The sequence below is a fragment of the Myripristis murdjan genome, chromosome 1 (assembly GCF_902150065.1).
Source record: "Myripristis murdjan chromosome 1, fMyrMur1.1, whole genome shotgun sequence".
NCBI classification, from domain to species: Eukaryota; Metazoa; Chordata; class Actinopteri; order Holocentriformes; family Holocentridae; genus Myripristis; species Myripristis murdjan.
In genome coordinates, this window is record NC_043980.1 from 14,291,665 (window position 1) to 14,312,434 (window position 20,770).

General features: G+C 40.8%; 2 protein-coding genes across 5 annotated transcripts in view; both read left to right on the forward strand.

The window, feature by feature from the left end:
- The window catches only part of LOC115355296 (myosin-9-like), a 30,386-nt gene extending 25,631 nt beyond the window's left edge, over positions 1-4,755 (forward strand). For both annotated transcript variants that reach the window (XM_030046080.1, XM_030046153.1), the window contains 6 exons: positions 745-833; positions 1,620-1,743; positions 2,089-2,297; positions 2,696-2,804; positions 2,997-3,169; positions 3,561-4,755. In XM_030046080.1, the coding sequence (XP_029901940.1) occupies positions 745-833; positions 1,620-1,743; positions 2,089-2,297; positions 2,696-2,804; positions 2,997-3,169; positions 3,561-3,666 (810 nt within the window). In that variant the 3' untranslated portion in view covers positions 3,667-4,755. The remainder of the gene's footprint in view (positions 1-744; positions 834-1,619; positions 1,744-2,088; positions 2,298-2,695; positions 2,805-2,996; positions 3,170-3,560) is intronic.
- Positions 4,756-8,219: 3,464 nt separating this feature from the next.
- slc25a38b (solute carrier family 25 member 38b) lies at positions 8,220-19,984 on the forward strand. Of its 3 annotated transcripts, XM_030060347.1 has the most exons (9): positions 8,220-8,630; positions 8,837-8,929; positions 9,015-9,128; positions 11,673-11,797; positions 13,163-13,247; positions 13,901-14,080; positions 15,052-15,220; positions 17,382-17,545; positions 17,733-19,984. In XM_030060347.1, exons 3-9 carry the CDS (start codon positions 9,114-9,116, stop codon positions 17,853-17,855), a joined length of 861 nt encoding a protein of 286 aa, XP_029916207.1. In that variant the 5' UTR covers positions 8,220-8,630; positions 8,837-8,929; positions 9,015-9,113; the 3' UTR covers positions 17,856-19,984. The 3 variants fall into 3 exon arrangements, with proteins under 3 accessions (XP_029916207.1, XP_029916215.1, XP_029916200.1); XM_030060355.1 differs by lacking the exon at positions 8,837-8,929 and having other exon boundaries at positions 8,506-8,630; positions 9,017-9,128; XM_030060340.1 differs by lacking the exons at positions 8,220-8,630; positions 8,837-8,929; positions 9,015-9,128 and adding an exon at positions 10,216-10,601.
- The last annotated feature ends 786 nt before the right edge of the window (positions 19,985-20,770 follow it).

Genomic DNA, 20,770 nt, shown 5'->3' on the forward strand with positions numbered 1-20,770 from the left:
TTGCCAGATTCTAGCAATAAGTGGTTGTGAACTGGCACGTTCTGTGTAAAGAAACGGGTGCCTGTCATGTCAAGAAATGCAAACGTAAATAGGTTTGTTACATATTTCAGGTTATGATAGCCTTTTATTTATTAGCTGATTATATGGCCTTATATCTTTGCGTTGTTTGTAGCAGGCTAATCTGTGTCTCTATTTAATTGTAGTCATTTCTGAAAAATATGTAAATGTAACGTTGTTAATGGATATATTGCCTTTCAATACTTGTTTTTCCAATACAATAGCTAACAAATTGAAAGCTTTAAATTATCCTCACTAAAGTAAATTAAAACACACATGCATTAAGAGGCTTTATTCACCAGCACAACTATTATCAACCTTGAAAATACCTCCTCTTGAAAAAGGCTTGACAATGACACATCCACAATTTTAACAGATTATCCTCCAATCACATGGTACGCAGCTCTAAATACACACAGGCTGCTGTCCTTACACCACTTCTTCTCTCGTGTGTTAGACAAGACCGCATGTTGTCGATTCTACCTTGTGAGTTTTGCAGATAAATCCCCATCATCTCTGAATACAAACCCAGTTTCAATATTGGTTCTACCTTTTGGCCATATTCACTTCTGTGTTTCTCCATGTTGAGTAAGTCCTCAGGAGGTTGTGTGTACAGGTGGTTTTCATGGCCTCAGTAGCATCGTCAGGATAGAAGCCTTAACATACATGTCTTTTTATGTTTTCCAGGATCTGGCTACTGCAGAGAGGATGAAGAGACATGCCCAGGCGGAGAGGGATGAGCTCCAGGATGAGATTAACAGCTACAACTCCAAAACGTATGGACCTTAAAGTAACATCCAGAGCACACAGAGTGTCAGTCAGCCTGCGTCTCGATAAATGATCGGAAGCTGTGTGGTATTGTGGTATCGCAAATTCGGCTTGTAGTCTGAAATAGTGTATATGTGTTCACACATTTCTCAGATAAGAAAATCTGACACCAAGTGTCATGGTTAACATGTAAAAACATGCATTCACATACAAGAAGTATGGGTGATATCAAAATCATCATTATCTGTCAAACCTAATGGTCCAAGTCTGTCAAGCAGTGGATCACTATTTGGCATCAACCGGTGCCTGAGTCTGTATTTATTTCTTCAATTTCCAGTCTAGTGTATGTTGCATAAATACATTTCTTGAATTCCCAATTCATTTTTATAAGAAAAGTACATAGAAAGAGAAAAAGACTAAATGAAGCTACCTCTTAACTTGGAAACATAATAATTTTTCAGTAAATGTGTAAAAAGCTATTGAACTATACTTTTTATTGTCACTGTATATGAACATAGAAATGCACAGAGTAAAAATGTAGAGTACGAGTATAAATGAACACGTAGTTCCACAAGGAACAACTAAAACATTAAAAAGGACCTAAATCATCAGCTGCTCCTCCTCCTTCATCTCAAAAAAGCCAAAAAAAACAAAACAAAACAAAAAAAAACACACGCTTTATGTACATTTATTTAGAAATTCAGGGGAAGTCTTGAGTTTGCAGAGAAGAAAAATCTGTTCTTTCAGTTGTCTAAATGAAATGCCACTTCTCCTCCCCTGAACCTCGTACCCAGCTCCCAGATGGCAGATGAGAAGAGGAGGCTTGAGGCTCGCATTGCCCAGCTGGAGGAGGAGCTGGAGGAGGAGCAGCTCAACTCTGAGATGGTCAACGACCGCATGAAGAGAACCACACTGCAGGTAAGAACACATCACAGCTTTACTGATTTTTAGGAGTTTAGATTCTGTGTTTTGTTAGCAAGCGAGGTTCATTTGGTTCCCTCAAATCCAAGAAGGTGCCACTACATAAAGTTAAACTGATGTAGTGTTGGATGTGAAGTGCGTGATAGTTAACATGAGTGGTGATAGAAACTCTTTGGCAACAGAAAATCTGAGGAGGATGATGTTATAGTAGCAGACACACTATCTCTGGAAAGTGCAGTGCAAAACCACCACAGCAGTGATGTTGGCAAAATAATCCATAGGCTCTTATTTTGGATACCTCTTAAACCTCATCTCTTACCACCTGTGTGTTTGTAACCTCAGGTTGAGCAGCTGACCACAGAGGTGTCTGCAGAGCGCAGTACCTCTCAGCGTCTGGAGGGGGCGCGTGCCCAGCTGGACCGCCAGAACAAGGAGCTGAAGTTGAAGCTGCAGGAACTCGAGGGAACCGTCAAGTCCAAGTACAAATCCACTATTGCTGCCCTGGAGGCTAAGAACGCTCAGCTGGAGGAGCAGCTGGACATTGAGTCAAAGTGAGTCCCAGTGCACTGCGAGGTAGCCGTTTAGTGATGGTTACACTGATCGTTTGGTTAATCAAGTGACAAATATGGAGTATGTTTTATTGAAAACTTTAAAAGGGTTACATTTTCCTCTGTATGCACCATTATCACCAAGTTTGATTGATTCTGGGTTTCTAGTAGCTCTGATTCTTTCAGAGTTTGGCATGTATGTGAGACAGATTTCCAGAAGTACAATATATGAGGCTGTGTGTTATAGGCTTGATAAGGAAAGATGGGTAAGTCATGCAGCCCAAGGATGTTTGGACAAGAATCATATATTTTTTTTCTTACTATGTGAATTTTTAGACTTTCAAAGAGTCTGGACTTTGTACTGATTCCTCTCAACCACTTGTGTGTTCTCCACCTGTCAGGGAGCGTCAGCAGGCATCCAGGCAGTGCAGACGGACGGAGAAGAAGCTGAAGGAGGTGTTGCTGCAGGTTGATGATGAAAGGCGCAACACGGAGCAGTACAAAGACCAGGTAGGCCCCATCGCTAATCCTCCTGTTCATTCATAAAGTAAAAGTACACATTGATTTTTGTTTAAAGTTTGTTTTTGTTTAAAGATCACTAAAGGGGAGAACAGAAAAGTGTGACTCTGTGGTTTGATCTAGATGTTAATCCTTGCTGAGCAGCAGTGTGGTACATATTGATGTGCTTGTTCTGCACTCCAGGCTGACAAGCTGAACAACCGAATGCGCCAGCTGAAGCGTCAGCTGGAGGAGGCGGAGGAAGAGGTAACGCGAGCCAACGCTTATCGCAGGAAGCTGCAGAGGGAGCTGGACGACGCTACTGAGTCAGCAGACGCTATGAACCGCGAAGTCAGCAGCCTGAAGAGCAAGCTCAGGTAGCCTCTTAGTGCATGTAGTGTATTTACACTGGTGCAAACCTCTATCTGAGGTGCCTGCCTGGGAATGCATCATTTGTTTTGACTGTCATTGCCATAGCCAACGAGATAAAATTGATTTTTTTTTTCTTGGCCTATGGGGTTATAGACTATGCATGTGGCTCTAATCCTCACCCCATCATTTCTGATTCTCATCTTGCCCCCTTTTTCAACATCTATAAAATGTCCTATGATGTACAATCAGATTTGTGTTGTTTTTGCATTTTTATTAAGATGCTTCAACAATTTGTGTAACCTATAACTGCAGGTACAGTTTTCATACACCTGCTCCTCAATGTACAGCATGTTGACCTGTGTATAACCCACTGACTCTTTTTTTCTCGTTTTCAAGACGTGGGGACTTGCCTTTGAACATGAGACGTGTCTTCAATCGCGGCCTGGACAGCGATGAGGACGTGGACGTACCGAGCGAACCGTCCGAGCCCACGCCCGAGTGAACTGGAAGACCGCAACAGTCAAGTGTCAGTCAGCATGCGAGTATAGATAAATATTGTTAACCGTACAAGCTATCAAACAGATATTTTCTGAAAGCATCTAGCCTTTTCTTCCCTTGGACATCTACCCTCTAGCCTTACTGTCACATTCCATATATTACAATATCTTTATATCTGGCCAAATAATCTATTCATCTCAGTGAATTCAAGTGATACTGCTTTTCTGTAAACTCTTTCTAAGGTACTCTGTCTTGCTCTATTTTTCTACATGGCTGGTGGATGATAAAATACTGTTTGGAGATGTAATTACAACTGCTTTTGTAACAGCCACTGCAGTCACATTAGTTTGTGCTTGAGGTTTATATGCTGTTACTTTGCCGCTGTGAGGGGAAAAAAAAGAAAAAGAAAAAACACTGGTGATTTTTATGCTTTGTTTTGCACACAGTTTTTGGGGCTTCTGGGGAGTTTTGATGCAGTCAAAAAAAAAAAAATGCAGTTCACATGCAGTTATTGATTAGTGTTGATAAAATCCATGAATTTGTACTGTATTTTTCCATCACTGTTTCATATCAGTCATATTATTACCTCAAAACTGCACATTGCCAACAGGGAGAATGTGGATATAAGATTGGAATATGTTTAGTTGTTCTTCACCATGGTATAGAGATAAAAAACAGCAATATTACAGCAAAGTGTCATCACAAACTTTTGTTATATCATTGGTAGCTAGCCTGGTGTATCATTTCTCACTGGTTTTACTCTTTATTCATTTTTGGTGGTGGGTCATTATGTTGTCACTATCACTGTGCTTCCATGCTTTTGCACAGCACAAGGGGGCTTCTACATGCACAGTAGTTTTTGAATGTTGCATCAGAGTTGAACCCCGTCTATTTTTCAGGTTATGGATGATATCCTAACACTGTATTGTCAAAGGGATTACATGTGATTATATTGATGCCAATGTTTCAAGGCTATTTTATATTTTATCAGATGCTATATTGCAATAAAATGACTGAGTATCACTGCATTTCTGTGTGGGATTTTTAACTGTTGCATCACTGAAAACCCACATTAAACAGTTTTTGTGATTGAGCCCTAACGAGTGGTCCTTGGTACTATATTGTATTATAGAGCAGTGGGTGTGACACATCAGATGAGATGTCCTCCTCCACTGAGAATCGTTGAGTCATCCAAGACAATTGTACTTCCTTAACTTCAGATATGCCGCTCCATCTCAGTGGGAAACAGACCCAGGCAGTGTTATGTTTATTCTCCCATGAAAGACTGTTATCGGCGCCCAAATCCAGCAAACATCCCAGGAGGAAGAGGGTGCTTTTCTCTGAGAGACAGAGGAAGTATACAGGGAGGAAATACAGCTGAGAAGGCTATTGTCTGTCAGAGCCAAAGCACAAACCACTGCACAGTCAAATCAAATGGTTTATGTAAGTAATGTTTATTTATAGAACACATTTAAACACAACTTGAGGTGACCGAAGAGGACCGCACCAAAATGCTGTAAAAGGACATATAAAGGAGTGAAAATGAACATCTATAAGCAAGGAACAAATACAAAGTTGTAGACATGATGAGAAATTTAAGGAAAAGCAGGCAAAGCTGGCCAGTGAATAAAAACGCGTCTTTAGCCTAGATTTAAAATTGCGTTTTGGTTTGGTTATGTTTGTGACATGCATTCTAATAACCTGTTTTGTTTAGATGATTATTACTCGGAAGCTAATTATGAAATATGGTTTCCTAAATGCAATTTAAACCAATTTAAATTTAAAATGTATAGCTTATAAGGTTTCAGGGGAAAAACATGTTACAATGAAACTCAAGAAAAAGGCATTAAGTAAACTCATGAAACCGGCTGCAAGAGGGAAATGACCTTTCGTTTGATGCTGACATACTGTTAAACCGTTGTAACCACTCAACAAAAGACGTCCATCCAAGATGAGGCGGTAGTTCAAGTGAAATGCAAAAATGATCACATTCAGTAGATTAAAAAAACAAACAGCAAACTACTGGCAGGAACCCAGAGACTGGGCTGAGCAGAGGGCCAAGTTGAAGGATGTGTTCGCAGACAGGGGCAGGAAGAGGTCAGACAGAAGTGACAGTCTCTGTTATAACATCTTCTGCTGACAGACACTTGAAGCCCACAAGCAAAAATACAAGGCCAGACATTAGAGGCCTTTTGGAAACAGTTGCCACAGTGTTTGGCACGCAACGGATGACTTAAAAGAAAGAATAAGGAACCTCTCACATCCATAGTGAAAAATCAACAAAAATCAAGCACAGTTACCCGAAGACTTTGTCTGACAGCAAAACATAAAGGAGCTGTTTTCAGGAGACAAAAAGAGTGTCAGAGGTCTGATTGAGCTGGCAGCGTGGAGAAGATTGGTAAAACAAAGTGTGGCATATGAAAGGCTGAGAGAGAAAGTTGTAAAAAAAAAAAAAAAAAAAAGGAGGAAGGAGAAAAGGAAAATGAGTGTAACCTCAAAAACAGAGAGCGCACGAGAGAAGAGGAGGAGCACATATGTTAAGTTGTGTCAATCCACATCTCCAACAATCATCAATCAATCATCACAATTGAGCATTATTTCTTCTTCTTTGTCTGTTTATTTCTGTGGTGGTTTCATTATTGTCAAACTGTTGGATTAACGATGATGCTGCCTGGTTGTGCAACATCGTAATTTGTGAGAATATCATACCCAAAGAAGACAGAGAAGGCACAAACTGGATAAATAAAACAGGAAATATTAACATACACATGTAAGGCAGTGGTATTGTTGTGTTTTTGGGGTGAAAATGTGCTGTTATAACTACCTCCCTTTCCATTCAATTCCACAGCTTTGCCTCCAGTTTGATCAACCTTGCTGAAAGATGAATAAGCACATCAGATTTTTATTGCAAAAGACAAGGACGTGTGTTGTTTCTGAGAGGGAAGGTCATATCTGGAGGCTCACATAACAAGAAAAATAAAACCAGACAGCATGTTACAACTAATGCAGCCATCTGCTTATTTCAGTCCTTTCTCAAGCTATTCTCCCTTCCCTCACCCAGCATCCACGTCCTATTCCCAGTCCAATCTTTCCAAAGCAAAGCAAAAGTTGTAATTAACATATAAACATGTAATACTGATGGGACAGTGGTGGTCAGTAGCTTCTTCAGGCCGCAAATCCATGCTGCTGGGTTAGAAATGTGACACACCTACAAGGTTAATAATTGGAGTATCCAGTTGATCAAAGATGTTTTCAGGTATGTTTCCATGTCGGGAAATGACAAAGGAAGTGATAGGTTTATTCCTCCTGGATATGAATAGGTTATATATAATTAATCTTTACTTTCCAGGAAAAATCTTGTTGCTTTCAGAGACTCAGTTGCTGCTCCTCATTATTTTGTCTAATTGGATGGTGGTGAGAACTGCACATGGAGAGTAGCTTCTATCTTAAAATCAACACCAAAATGTTTCCCCAAATTCAACAGAAATATTAATATTAATCACAATCCTGTGTTTTATTTTACACATAACTGAGCGCATTATATTGTTTTATTCACTTAGTTTATTTATAAGCGGCTGCACCACATTTACAGCCATTGGTTGAGCCACAAACGGTGGAAAAAAGCTGCCCTCAAGTCATTATTGGCCTTACCCATCATCTTTTCTTGTCATGACTGATGGGGTTGCGTACAACAGCGACACCCAGAGGCCATTCAGAGTAAATTGGCGCACTGCCCTGGCGACAATGTTTCGTTTCATTTGACTTTTTATGCATGTCACGGTGAAACTTGTTAAAATGAACCTTTTTAGCAAGCATGGAACTATCCGTATGTTTTCCTTATTTATAATTTTCAGGGCTTAAAGGCAGACTGTGCACTTTCAAATGAGAGGGCTCCTGAGGTATTTCTAAGTTCAGTTCTTTTGAGAATTGAGTGGCAGTCGTCAGTCTTTACCGCATCATAACCAAGGTTATTGTAGTTAACTAAAACTAAAACTAGAACTAGATGTAAAAATGAGAAATGTAAAATAAAAACTAGACTTTACAAACAAACTAAAATTAGCTGAAACAATATTGTGTGCTTATAAAACTAACTAAAATAAAATGAAAATGCACAGAGAATGTCTTTAGTTTTAGTCTGTGTCAGTTTGGTCAAATTTGCCAACACAAAAAACACGAGGAGGCGCTGGTGCTGATGTTTACTGAGACAGGGACATCCACATGACTGGGAGCCAGTTAACTTCCCAAAATGTCTAACCTCCCCCTTATTGTATAAAAAACTCAAACTGATACTGAAACTAATAAAAACTAAAGTAAAACTAAACATTTTAAAATAGTAAAAACGAAACAGTCACTGTGGAAACTGACAGGAACTAAACTGAATTGAAAACAAAGATTAGACACGAAATAAATACAAAATCTAATGAACAATACAAAACTATAACAACTCTTTATCATAACAGGGTGGGGCGCGCGCTCTGTCCGCCTCTCGGCTGCGATAACGAGGAGAGATAACGGGCACGCATGCGCGCTCACGTGTGTGTGTGCGTGTGCATGAGAGGGGCTGACGCCGCTGGAGGTGAACTTGTCTGCATGTTTTCACGGCGCAGCAGCTCCTCCGGTGTGGCTTTGGGATGACACCCACTGGCTTTCTCTTTCTCTGTAATGAAAGACGCCGTGCCAGGCCGGGCGAGGATATAAACCACCAGTTAGACAGGGAAATAGGTGATTAAACTGAGAAGTTACACAGACCAACCGCTAAGTTAGCCAGCGCCGGCTAACGAGGCTAGCCAGCCAGCTGTGATCCACCTTGTAGGGGAATAAGTGTTAAAGTCTTTACTAACTAATATCACTGAGCGTAAGCCTCGTCGATTTCTTCTCGGCAAAGTTCACACTGACTACCAAACATGTCGCTTTTCCAGCTGACAGGAGTGACCATCTTCACTACTCCCTAACAGACCTCAAAGTCAGGTAAGAGAAGCTAACATGCTAAGTATGCTAAGTTAGCTAGCCGGCTGGGAAGTCATTGTAAATACTGTTATGTGATTGGAGCATGAGAGAGTGGTTTCTAAAACAAAGCGGCAGTCACAGCAGAAAGGACTCGCAGCCTTTAAAGCAGCTCGAAGTAACTTGGTGTTATTTTTTTCCTGCCGTTTCCCACTCCTCTAACTTGTTAGCCTAGCAGCCTCGCTAACCGTAGTCCGACACCGGCCGGGCTGATGTCACTCCGGACCCCCGCTGCATCATAACCCGCTCAGCTGTCACTGCAGGTTGTAATGGAGTTTTTTAGTTATCGCGTCGTGCTTTGAAATGTAAATCAGCAGCTGTCATCTGTTGTTCTTGCCCTTTCGTCAGTGTGTGTGGTTGAAAACGAGCACCTTCAAAACGGCAGCGGAGGACAAGGCTCGCTCACCGGACTCCCCTCAGCCCACAGCCTCAGCATCCAGCTCGAAGATGGAGGTGGCCATGGTAGGTGCACCCGCTGGCTTGCTTGGACTAATCAGGAATATTTTGCCTTTAAGGTTTAAAAAAAAAAAAAAAAATCCCCATTAGGATTAAATCCCCTCTTAGGTTGGGGATCTCTGTCTGTATGTTGGGAGATTAGTTTCAGTAACCTTTATTCTATCCACATTCAGTTTTGAAATGGTTTTAATTGAAGGCAGACTGCACAGTTGAGTGTTAGTGGCCCATGTTGTAACTTCAAAGGGCAGCAAACTGAACCAATCTTTTTTGTTACAATAGCTGTGACCTTCAAAATAGCACCTACTTTTGTTATTTCACTATCTTAATCAGTGTTTATGATACAATAATAATAATAATAATAATAATGATAATAATATCTTGAAGGCCATTGAAAGCTGAAATTAGTTGACGTTTGGCTGGTTGTTGATGCCATTTGGTGGAGCCTTCTTGTCCAACACATCTCACAGTACCATGAATATTTAAGTCTTTAGTATGATCTGCCTCATTAGGAATTGAACTTCTGACCATGGTAATGTTGGTGCCTGTGCACTTCTTATTGAATTACACAAGACTGCTGCTGCCATTCACGTGAATTCACCTGAAACCTGGTGAAGCCAAACCAATTTTCTTCACACAGCGTCTCATTTTTGTTTGTTGCCATGGCATCTCTTTCAAAGGTGGGACATAGCTTATCTAGAGGGCATGATGGGAGTGTTGGGTTGATTTTTGTGCACTGGACTCGCTCTGATATAATTGTTACTACAGCCACTGAGGCACTGAAACCCACTGTCTGTCTCTGTGTGTGTTTTTTTTTTTTTTTTTTTTTTTTTTTTTTTTTTTTCAAACTCTGATCTTAATTAAATTTTTTGATAGGGTGAAGCGTTTAACAATGTGATACTGTATTGATCCCTGGAGGGAAATTCTCAATCCTTCATCACTACAAATCCTGCATCACACATGATTTTAGGCATGTAGGCGGCCCCCTGAAGACTAGAATTAACAGGCTCCCACTGCCATACATTTTCTGTGACCCACATTTACAGTCTTCTTTACACACACACACACATATGCACACACACACACATACCACACATCCAGCCACTGCATGACTCATGCCATTTGACAAAGGCAGAATTTGGCAGTGAGCTCTACAGAGGGGAGAGAGAAATGCAGTTGTGTGAGTGTGTCGCTTAAGATAGAGATAGAATCCCATAGAAAAAAGCGGCGTGGATTAAGCTTCTGCTCTGGCTACGAAAGGGGGAAGGGAGGCAGAAAAGCAGGAGCAAGCAATTGTGGGCTGGCAAGAGAGGGAGAGACACAGCGAGAGAGAGAGAGCGAGAGAGGAAGGGGCGCAGGAGAGGGATGGAGGTTTATTCTATAATGTGCTATTTGTAGCATCAGAGGGAGAGAGAGGTGAAAGAGGGCAAAATGCAGGAAAAACAGGATTCTCCAAGCCGAACCCCAGGTGGCCTCGGGAAGGTAGGGGAGATGGTTTATGCGTGTATACATAAAAGTGCTCATTTATGTAAACAGCGTGTGTAAAGACTACATATGTGTTGTTGGTGTTTATGTATTAGTTCCATGTGTGTGTCCAACTTGTATTTTGTAGCAAAGCAAACAGCGTATGCACACTGTTTGCTCATATGTGGTTATTATTGTTGTTTTTATTGTTATTGTGGTTAGTTTTTGCTTATGTTTTTCAGTTTTCAGTTTTTCTATGTTTTTATGTGTAAGTATTTGTGCATTCATCTTCAAATGCATTTAAATTTAGCGTCTGCCTGTCTGTCCGTGTTTATCGTGTCCGCACTGTCTGTTTGTCCACGAGGCGTGTAGCCACGGATAATGCCGAGTCTTGGTGTGATTCCTCTCGACAGCCCCTGTGTGTGTGTGTTTGTGTGGACTGTCTCTGCACATCTACATCATCTCCACTTGGTTTTGTGTGTGAACTTGGCCTCAGCTGTGTTAACAGCCTTGTTTGTTTGTACATAGAAATGCTACACAAAGCACATTTGTATTTATGATCAAATTACGGCCTCATACAGTATATGCGTTTTAAGTGAAGTGCGTAATTTCGCGTACATTTTCATTGTGTCAGGATTTATGGTGTGTTAATTTGTTTGTTGAGATTTTCTTATGTTCAGAGAAAGTTATATCCTGCGACTTGCAGTGAACCAACGCGTGTTTCATACCACATGAGATGATGAACTGCACAGTTTCATGTAATGCTTTTCACAGGGTGACTAATCCTTTATCCTTTCTTTTCCTTATCCTTGTTTTTGCCTTTCTTCCTCTTCCTCCCTCTCTCTTTTCTGTCCCTTCTAATCCCACTTTCTATATTTCTCCCTCTTTTTCACCGTTCCCCCCTCTCTGCACTTTTCTGCTGCCACTTCTTTTTCCTGTCACTTCCCTTACCCTAACTCTTTGCCATCCTACCCTCCTCGCCCTCTTTCTTTCCATTCCTCTGTGTCTTGCGCTCTCTCTCTCTCTCTCTCTCTCTCTCTCTTTCTCTCTCCACCCGCTCTTTCTCCCTCTCTCTGTCGTTGCCCCCAGGCTCACCCAGCTCTCAAAGCCTTTATGTGTGGCTCTCTCAGCGGCACCTGCTCTACGCTGCTCTTCCAGCCTCTGGATCTGGTCAAGACGCGCCTGCAGACCCTGCAGAACAACGCTAAGCCAGGGTGCGTATGTCAGAGTTATTATTATAGTTTTTAATTTTTTGTTAGTTTTTATTTTCATTTTGTGTCTAATTTTTGCTTTCAATTTAGTTTGTTTCAGTTTGTTTCCAGAGTGGGTTTGCACGTTTCACTTTCGTTTTGATTGTTTAAGTTTCAGTATTAGTTTGAGGTTTTTTTTATATAATATGAGGGATATCCCAGTCTCAGTAAACATCAGCACCAGCACTTCCTCATGCTCCTTGTGTTGGTAAATTTGATCAAATCGACAAAGACTAAAACTGAAGACATTTTTTGTAATTTGTATTTTATTTTAGTCCTGTAAGTACACAATATTGTTTCAGTTAGTTTGTGAAATCTAGTTTTTATTTTTATTGCTGTTAACTAAAATATTCTTTCACATCCAGTTTTAGTTTTAGTTAACTGTAACAACCTTTGTGTATATACACCGACACATGTCAAGTGTTTGCACATAAAAACACACATTAGACGATGGATTCAATTTCTTCATATGATGCTGGTTTCAAGCCAGCAAAGCACTGGATTTGCTAATACTCAGGTTGAACAAATCTCAGGTCTGCATTTCCCAGTGTGTTTGTGAACATGTGTTCAAAAGCATGGATACACTTCCCAAAATTGATATTTGTGGCATACTGTTGACTACGGGAGGGTGCAGAAATGCATGTGGCATATTTTTAAATTTTAATTTTTTTCTTCACCAGCCCATTATTCAAAAGCAGATTTTAAAATTTAATCCAGATTCAATAAAATGTTTTCAAACACCAGCCCTGCTGTCATGTGCGTGAACAGATCAGCATGCTCTTGGTGTTTATCTCTCTCCCATTTCCTCTCTCTCACTTTGACTCATGCACTTGTACACCATCACACACACACACACACACCATGTAAAGCAGCATCCTCTCCAGGCATGTACGACACAGACACACAGACACACACACACACACACACCCAGCAACAGAACAAAATCTGCAGGCAGTACCAGTCTGAATCCACTGTTAGGATCTATATAGGGCAATCAGCCACACCAGTACCATGTAATTAGTCACAGTTATAGGCTGCTAGGCTACAATTACCTCCTCTAAGGACAGGCACAGCAAATGTTAACAGCAGAAAAAGGATTTTTGTTTCAAACAGATCCACAGGTGTAGCTGTGTTTTATAAGAATTAACCTCAGAAATGATTGTCAGGGTATTTAGTCTTGTCTTAGTCATCGTTCCAGCACTGTAAATCACACCTGCGTGTTTATGTGCGTTTGAATAAGTGATAAATTATGACTGTGCATTTGCATCTCTGTTTGTGTTTGTGTGTCTGCACCTTAATATGTAACCATTCCTCAATTTCGCCCCTCAGTGCGCCAAAGGTGGGGATGTTTACCGTTTTCATCAACGTCATAAGGACAGAGAATTTCTTCAGTCTGTGGAAGGGGGTGTCACCAGTGAGTAACTGACCTTATTTATACTTGGTAACATTTAGAATTATCCCTGCAGTTATCATTCATGTTTCTGTAGTGCAAATTGGGTCTTGTTTAACCCCAGGCTGACAGTGGTGCTGGTTGTACGAGGAGGTAAGGTTGAGACTTGATTTCAGTGTAACAGAAACTATGCAAGTCTTGGCAACAAACCTGTTGTAACTGTTTATCTGAGTGTTGTGCAGTTTTAGTTAAGTTACTGTTTACGACTCCTCTTATGAATACATGCCAGGTTGGAGCCGATTGTGGAATTTTAAGTTTCACTTTTGTATTTGCTGCTTGAATGCTCGATCTTAATGAGTAATATGTTGTGAATTAACAAACATTGATGATCTGACCTAAACTTCTCCTTCAAAAAACACATTTTGGCATGCAAAATTTCTCAAGAAATACAGGGGAATTCACTTTTTCAGTTGTTATATACGTACTAACAAATTAACATTTCAGTTTAAACAATTTAAACCTTTATCATCTGACTTTTCATTATTGGGGGAAAAAAAACTCTGTTTCCCTCCACCAAAGTAAAGCTTTAACATTATCACATTAACCAAAAGACGCATAATTCAAGAAATATTTGACGCTCCTATTGCTTTGTTCTCCTTCCTCTTCCTCACCTCCAGTCATTTGTGCGCTGCATCCCTGGAGTGGGCATCTACTTCAGCACCTTCTACTCCCTAAAGCAGCACTTCTTTGTGGACCGGGCACCCAACGCCGGTGAGGCTGTTCTTCTGGGCGCCGGGGCCAGAGCGGTGGCCGGTATCTCCCTGCTGCCCGTCACCGTCATCAAGACACGTTTTGAGGTGAGCGACAGTTTATTTACAGAGTGGCGTCGGAGCATAGAAGGACCCCAGAGCTCCTCTGAAACTCACGTGAATGACTGCATGACGTGCTGTCTTAAATGGTTTTTCTGTTGATTTCCACACTCATGAGTTCGAATCAGCATCGTAGAAGTGACTCTAAAGAAAAAACAGTCTCAGGCAGGATGTTTTTTGCCTGTAAAAGTCATGAAGACACAGCATGCAGTGAACAGCAAAAGATGTGCATGAAAGCATTATATAATAGTAAGGGATATTAAATGTCAGGGCTTAGACCTGTAAGCTCAGCTGCCTGTCATCAAGGCATATTTAAAGGTCAGGAAGAGTCTTCTTATAAACATTATCCTCCATTTTTCTCCCCCATTAAATTCTCTACCCTTGATTCGTTGTTTACAAGGTTACCAGTGATTATGAAAACATTTCTTGCATTGTCTGCTAATTACATAAGATATGTAATATAATGAGATGGTGGCAAGATTGTGCAAGAAGTTCAGAGCCAAAAGTGGCATCTGTGCAAACGTGCACATTTGCCTCTAAAAATTGTATGAACTGACTGAAATTTGAATGTTCACAGTGATTCACACCATGCAGTTGTTCCATGGTTCAGTTTCAAGAAAGATTGGGGTTAGAATTTGAGTTCAGTTTTGTAAGAGTGAAGCTTACAGTAAATCGCTGTGTCTGAATCTTGCTTTATACTAAGGGGAATCCAAATATCCTCCAAACATTGCCACTTAAATTCAGGATGAGTGTTTTGTGCCATAATTCTGCATGAAAGCATGTGTGTGCTAAGGAGAAACTACCAGGCTACTGAAAAATATGGCTTTACAGAGAATGAGAGACTATTCAAGTAGCCGTTAATAATATGTTGTGCATGTTTTTTTACATTAGTACAAGTGTCTTAAAAAGCTGGGTGTGAGTAAATTTCATATTATTTTCATGTTGTTACTGTGTTTCAGAGTGGCCATTATAACTACGTGAGTGTGGCTGGTGCTCTGAAGAGTGTGTATGAAACGGAGGGCATCAGGGCTCTGTTCTCAGGGCTGACCGCCACGCTGCTGCGAGACGCTCCCTTCTCCGGCATCTACGTCATGTTCTACAGCCAGGCCAAGAGGTCGCTGCCTCAAGGTGAGAGCCACGCTGGAGCAGCAAATCAAAACTGGGGCGATTTAAAATGTGAGGTGCTCTGTTCTTGAGTGCTAGAGAGCAAAATGCTGTGTAAGTGTCCCTGTGCTGTCACAGAAGATTTGTCAGGTTGCGTAACGTGGTTTAGCTCGATTACTGAGCATGTTTATGTTTCTCAAACATAAAAGAAGAGATTTGTTTTTCTGTTAGGCAAATAAGATATTTAAAGCCCTAATTGCTGTACGATGCCCCAGTCAGTGGTCCAGCTCTCTGTTTTTGTTTTGTATACACTGTAATGTGGCTTTCACACTATCTGAGGGTAGGGGTGAGGAGCAAGTGCATGTGAGCCATGGAGCCATGGAAACTGCCCAGACTGTCTGTGTATGCCATTTACTTTAGGCTAAATAAGTCGGCTAACTACTGTACTCATTAAAAATCAACATTCCTGGAGTTTGCTGTTGAAAACAATGATTTGAACGGTGAAGATAATAAAATAGTCACTCATCTTGACATTGTCTCATGCAGCAAAGAAAGACCGATTGCTAGTGACAATAAAGTGGGTGAAGGGGGAGGGTCACCTTCCAAATAAAAGCAAACCAAAACAAGTACACTGTTGCACTTTCTTGGTAAGCCACAAGAGATCTAATAACACAAATCGTATATGTCTGTTAAAAAAGAAAATCTATAGATGACACAAGAGATCTACTCTCAACAGTGACTGTAGCTTTTAACTATGAAAGTTGCTGGTACGGTTGAGCAATAGGATGAATGTATCAGCAGTTGCCGAAGGTCTGAATACATCGCCAGTAGATTTTTGTCCGCTGATTAAATTGTGTTCAAGTTTTCCCATAATGGAGGCCTAGTGCAGATTCATCTGTGGCACACCACCACAATAGAACAATAATACATTGGGTTAATCAGTAGCTGTATAGAAGTGATCGTAATAAATCTAATTTGAAAACAAGCACCCCCTCGCCAATATACCAGCAATGACCAGCTGTTGGAGTGACAGTGGCAGATTGTTAGCAGTCACTGAAAATTGCGACACATCACCCGGCTCTCATTGCTGATAAAATAATCTTAAATTAGTGCCTTAAAACTTCTATCATGCAAATCTAGGGTTGCCAACCATCCATAAAAACACTGAATCATGCCATAATTGGAAGGTTATACCATGTCAGGACCACAAGCATCAAGTCAGCTTTGCACTCGCGAGATGACATCCTTCACTCGAGATTGATAGGACGATCTATATCAGTTCCATCAAGTATTTTGTGCACATTTCAAAGTCTAAATTTAGCAGCAAAGCAGCAGGCAATATGTCTGTGCGGTGTAGACTTCTCCAAGTCATCTCGACCCTGACAGGCCCCGCTGGGTTCATTAAAAAAAAAAAAAAATCCTAAAGTTGTTTTAGCCTATACTTCAGTCTGTGTGTGTGGACATTGGAGCGTCTTTCTGTGGTGCGGTGACTGTGTGGGACACACACCACTTCAGAGGTTGGATGTGGTTTATGTTGTTGCTGTTGTCATTCTGTTCCATTTAATGAGACTATTACAATCCGTCTCTCCCTCTCAGGAACGTGTGTGCGTGTGTGCGTGTGTGCGTGTGTGTGTGTGTGTGTGTGTGTGTGTGTGTGTGTGTGTGTGTGTGTGTGTGTGTGTGTGTGTGTGTGTGTGCGTGTGTGTGTGTGTGCATGTGTAAAGGTTCTAGACAGCGCATTTTCCTTTTAATATTGTATTAGTGGCGATGTTATTTTTTTCTCCACTCTGCACCTGCTATTGGTCAGGTCAGTATCACAGTCTGTGGTGCGGTATCTCCTCTCTCCTCATTATCATCATCTGATTATTATTATCAGCAAACACAGAGCACTGTAAATTGTAGTAAATCCATGAAGTTTGAAATAGTCTATAGGTTGCACCATGTAGATTAAAAAATTAAGTCAGTGGCTTTTTATTGGCTATAATCCTCACATTTACACGCCTATTGTTGGAAAAATTAGACCACCCACTGCTAAAAAATATCTAGGGAGAAACATGATTTCAAGCCCAGTTTGAAATGGGTAATAAAATTGATCTTATTGCATGTCTTAGCAGTACAGTATGCAATACTGTGACTTCAGTGTACTGTTGTAATTTTCTCCTGGTTCTTGGTGTGTCTCTTTCAGAGGTGACTTCGTCATTCTATGCCCCGCTGGTGAACTTTAGCTGTGGTGTGGTGGCGGGAGTCTTGGCCTCACTGGTCACCCAGCCTGCAGATGTTGTGAAGACCCACATCCAAGTCAGCCCGTCTCACTGGAGCACGTTAGACGCTGTTCGCTATATCTACAGGGTTTGTATGCATTCATTGGAGTAAGTTATGTAATTTACACAGCTTAACCTTCCAAGATATCACATTTTTTAAGAGGTAGTTCTTTCAGCTGATCTTTGCATATACTAATTAAATACTCGGCCACCAAATGTGGTATTGCTTTACAATTAGAACAGCATGAGCTTTTCCCCTTTGTCATCTCTTTCAGGAGAATGGCCTGAGTGGGTTTTTTCGTGGGGCGGTACCCAGGTCTCTCCGACGCACTCTGATGGCTGCTATGGCCTGGACTGTCTACGAACAGCTCATGGCTCGAATGGGCCTCAAATCCTGAGGAGCAGCAGACTGGAACCACAGGAACAGAGGGCTGGATGAAACAGAAGTGGGCTGTAACAGTTTGTGCAATGAATGCCCTATGCAAGAGGAAAAGGGAGCGCCGCAGGGTGTAGAGACTGTTGTCTTACACCACCAAGGTGTTGAGCAGAGATTCACAGTGGATAGAAACAAGAGGGTGATGAAGAGAGAGATTGTTGTGTCCCTGTGTATTGTTTTTGTCATTTAAGTGTTTGTGAAAATGTGCTGTTGTATGTACAATATCTATTGGTGTGGGGTCATGATCGTCATGTAACACTTGTTACACTCTTCTATCGATCCTGAACTGAAGTGGCATTCCCTCACTGCTGTGAAGTGAACTTACTCCTCCAACTTTTTATGATGGGAGTGAAACTCCATAACACCCCCAGGAATGGCTACCACTCCAAGTAATGGCTGAATCCGGTGACAGAGATTCAGTGACACTCCTTGTCAGCCTAGTTGCCTTTGACAAGGTGTATGAAAAGCTGTTAAGACAAATGTGACAAGCTGATGTACTCTGAGTGTGTGCTGAGGTAACCAAAAACAAAGTGCAGCGGAGAGAAAGGGAGAGGAACTCTGGCTTGAACTGTATTTATGAAACTTGCTTTAGACGGAGAGTCGTTTGTTTCGTAAGTTGCCAGCTGACTTGTATTTATCGACAGGCAGCCTGACAGGTGGACATTTGGCTTTGTTTCACGCTCTGACAATCACAATTAGCCACACTGCTGTGCACTGAAAGAAATCTAGTCTGGACTGATGAACTTATATAAGCACAAGGAAGCTGTTGATACACCAATCAGAACTATGCTAATTTAAAATTGGTGCAAACTGAGGTGCATCCTTAACTCAGCATACTCAAACCAGTAGTGCTTTCAGAACAAGTGAAGATAGTCAGTCACATCTGAACTTAGCAAACGCAACTCGCAGACATTCAGAGCCGTGATGGTATCAGTCCCACTGGGATTTTGCGGAGTGTTGTGTGAGTTTTGCAATAAAATGCTTAATTTTGCAGCTTTCTCAACTGAGCACTTTGATGATAGGGTTTTTTAAAAGTTTTTTTTGTGAAGAGCGCAATTTAAATCTTACAGATATTGCAGGTATTGTTGCATTTGGCAAACTCCTGTAATGGCAAAATGCAAATCATGGAGCAACTATTTAACAAAAATGAGTAGCCTGTTACCATATTTCCATCACAAGCTGCAAGTGAAGCATAACTCATTGAGCTACTTTGTGTATAAGAGTTTTTGAATATAGAGAATCTATATCAGTACTGGAAAGACATGGGCCTTCACATTCTCCATCCTCCCTCTAGCCTTTGTAAATACTTGACAATATACTTATTCATTGTTAAAGAAGGCCATATTTTTATGTTGGCTGTACAGTGTGCCATTTGCTATGGATAATATTTATTATTAATATTTAAGAGATGATCTATTGAAAGGTTTATTGTATAGAGGTGTTTTATTGAGAAAGCAGTGCTGAATGGAAGTTCTCACCTGTAGAAATGACTTGGCACCATCAGCATGAATACACTGGAGGAGGTCTTGGTAACATAACACAACTAGTCACTTGTAAACACTCTGCTCCCTCATACAGAGCTGTGTTACACAAATCTTTAACATAGGAACAGCCTGTGTTGCTTACACAACATTTTTTTTTTTTTTTTTTAAAAAGTCAGTTCTCCAGTATTACTTCACAAGTTTTTATTTCAAAATCAAAATGAAAGTGGCAAGCTGATTCACTGATAATCCCTGAACAATGGGAGATGCAGGACCGAGCAGCTGAACTTGAAAAACAGATGTATGTTTACCGAAAGGAAGCTGATGGCGGTGAACGTACGAGCGGAATGTGTCTAACACTCAGCCTCTCTCTGTGTTTGCCATGTAGCACAAACTGTGTACTTGACTGTGCTCTGCGTGCTATAACACATTTTGCCTTGTTAGTCTTCAATATCACATCATGCCCATAGTCTGTTCATTTGCTGTTGTGACTGTATTGTATATGGTCATTGGTATTGTAGATATTTAGTCTGTGCATGTGTTTGCTCAGACAGATGCTGTGCCTGTTGGTTTATAAATTTAATAAAGTTTTCCTTTTTGTAAAAGTCAACCGTCTCTTGTGTGAGGATGGAGTTGAGTTTTATATGAATGTCACGATCTGCATCGCAAGTAGATCTGTGTACTTGGATGTAGAACTAGAATATTCTCAAAACCGGGTCGTCTATCACTTCTGTTTCTCAGCATCTTCTCTCCAGTGCAACACAAAGCTCGTAATAATGTCATGTCATGTCTCAGCTGGCTGAATGGATGTTACATTTGTCCCCCATCTTTTTCATTTCCCAAGTGTTTTCCTATACTTGACAAAAATAGAAATTCAACATAAAACTATTTCAGTGGTGTACTTGCAGTGGTTACTGTAGCTGGCCCGGGCCTCTTGGGCTCAGGAATTACATTTAGGTGGTGATTCACATCTGAGATCATTGGTCTGACTAAACTTTTGTCCAGTCCTGCTGGCCTCCTGCTGGAGAAACAGTTTTATTTATTTATTTATTTATTTATTTATGGCCTTTGAAATTAGTGGGGACATGTCTTTACAGTTCCCACCTAAAATTACACCCATGCTAAAGGGTCCTGCCTTAAATACTCATACTGAAGTCCATTTTGGGTGTTTTATTGTGATACTTTTTGTAATTTTACATAGCAATTTACCCACATAATGAATGTAGTTACTACAATTCAACACAAACATTATATCAGCATGACACTAAATGATCATTTTTAATGGCTGTCAACACAGAATATTTTTTTTCTACTCAGGACCCACTTCACCCCACGACACAATCTCACCAGGCTCAACTATCTGTTCCCTCTGGTGTGACTTTCAAAGGGATTTTCA

Coding starts and splice junctions, on each gene's coding strand:
- slc25a38b (XM_030060340.1), top strand. CDS start 10,551: ATGCAGGAAAAACAGGATTCTCCAAGCCGAACCCCAGGTGGCCTCGGG. Junction 10,602..11,672: donor CCCCAGGTGGCCTCGGGAAG/GTAGGGGAGATG, acceptor CGTTGCCCCCAG/GCTCACCCAGCTCTCAAAGC. Junction 13,248..13,900: donor TGTGGAAGGGGGTGTCACCA/GTGAGTAACTGA, acceptor CCTCACCTCCAG/TCATTTGTGCGCTGCATCCC.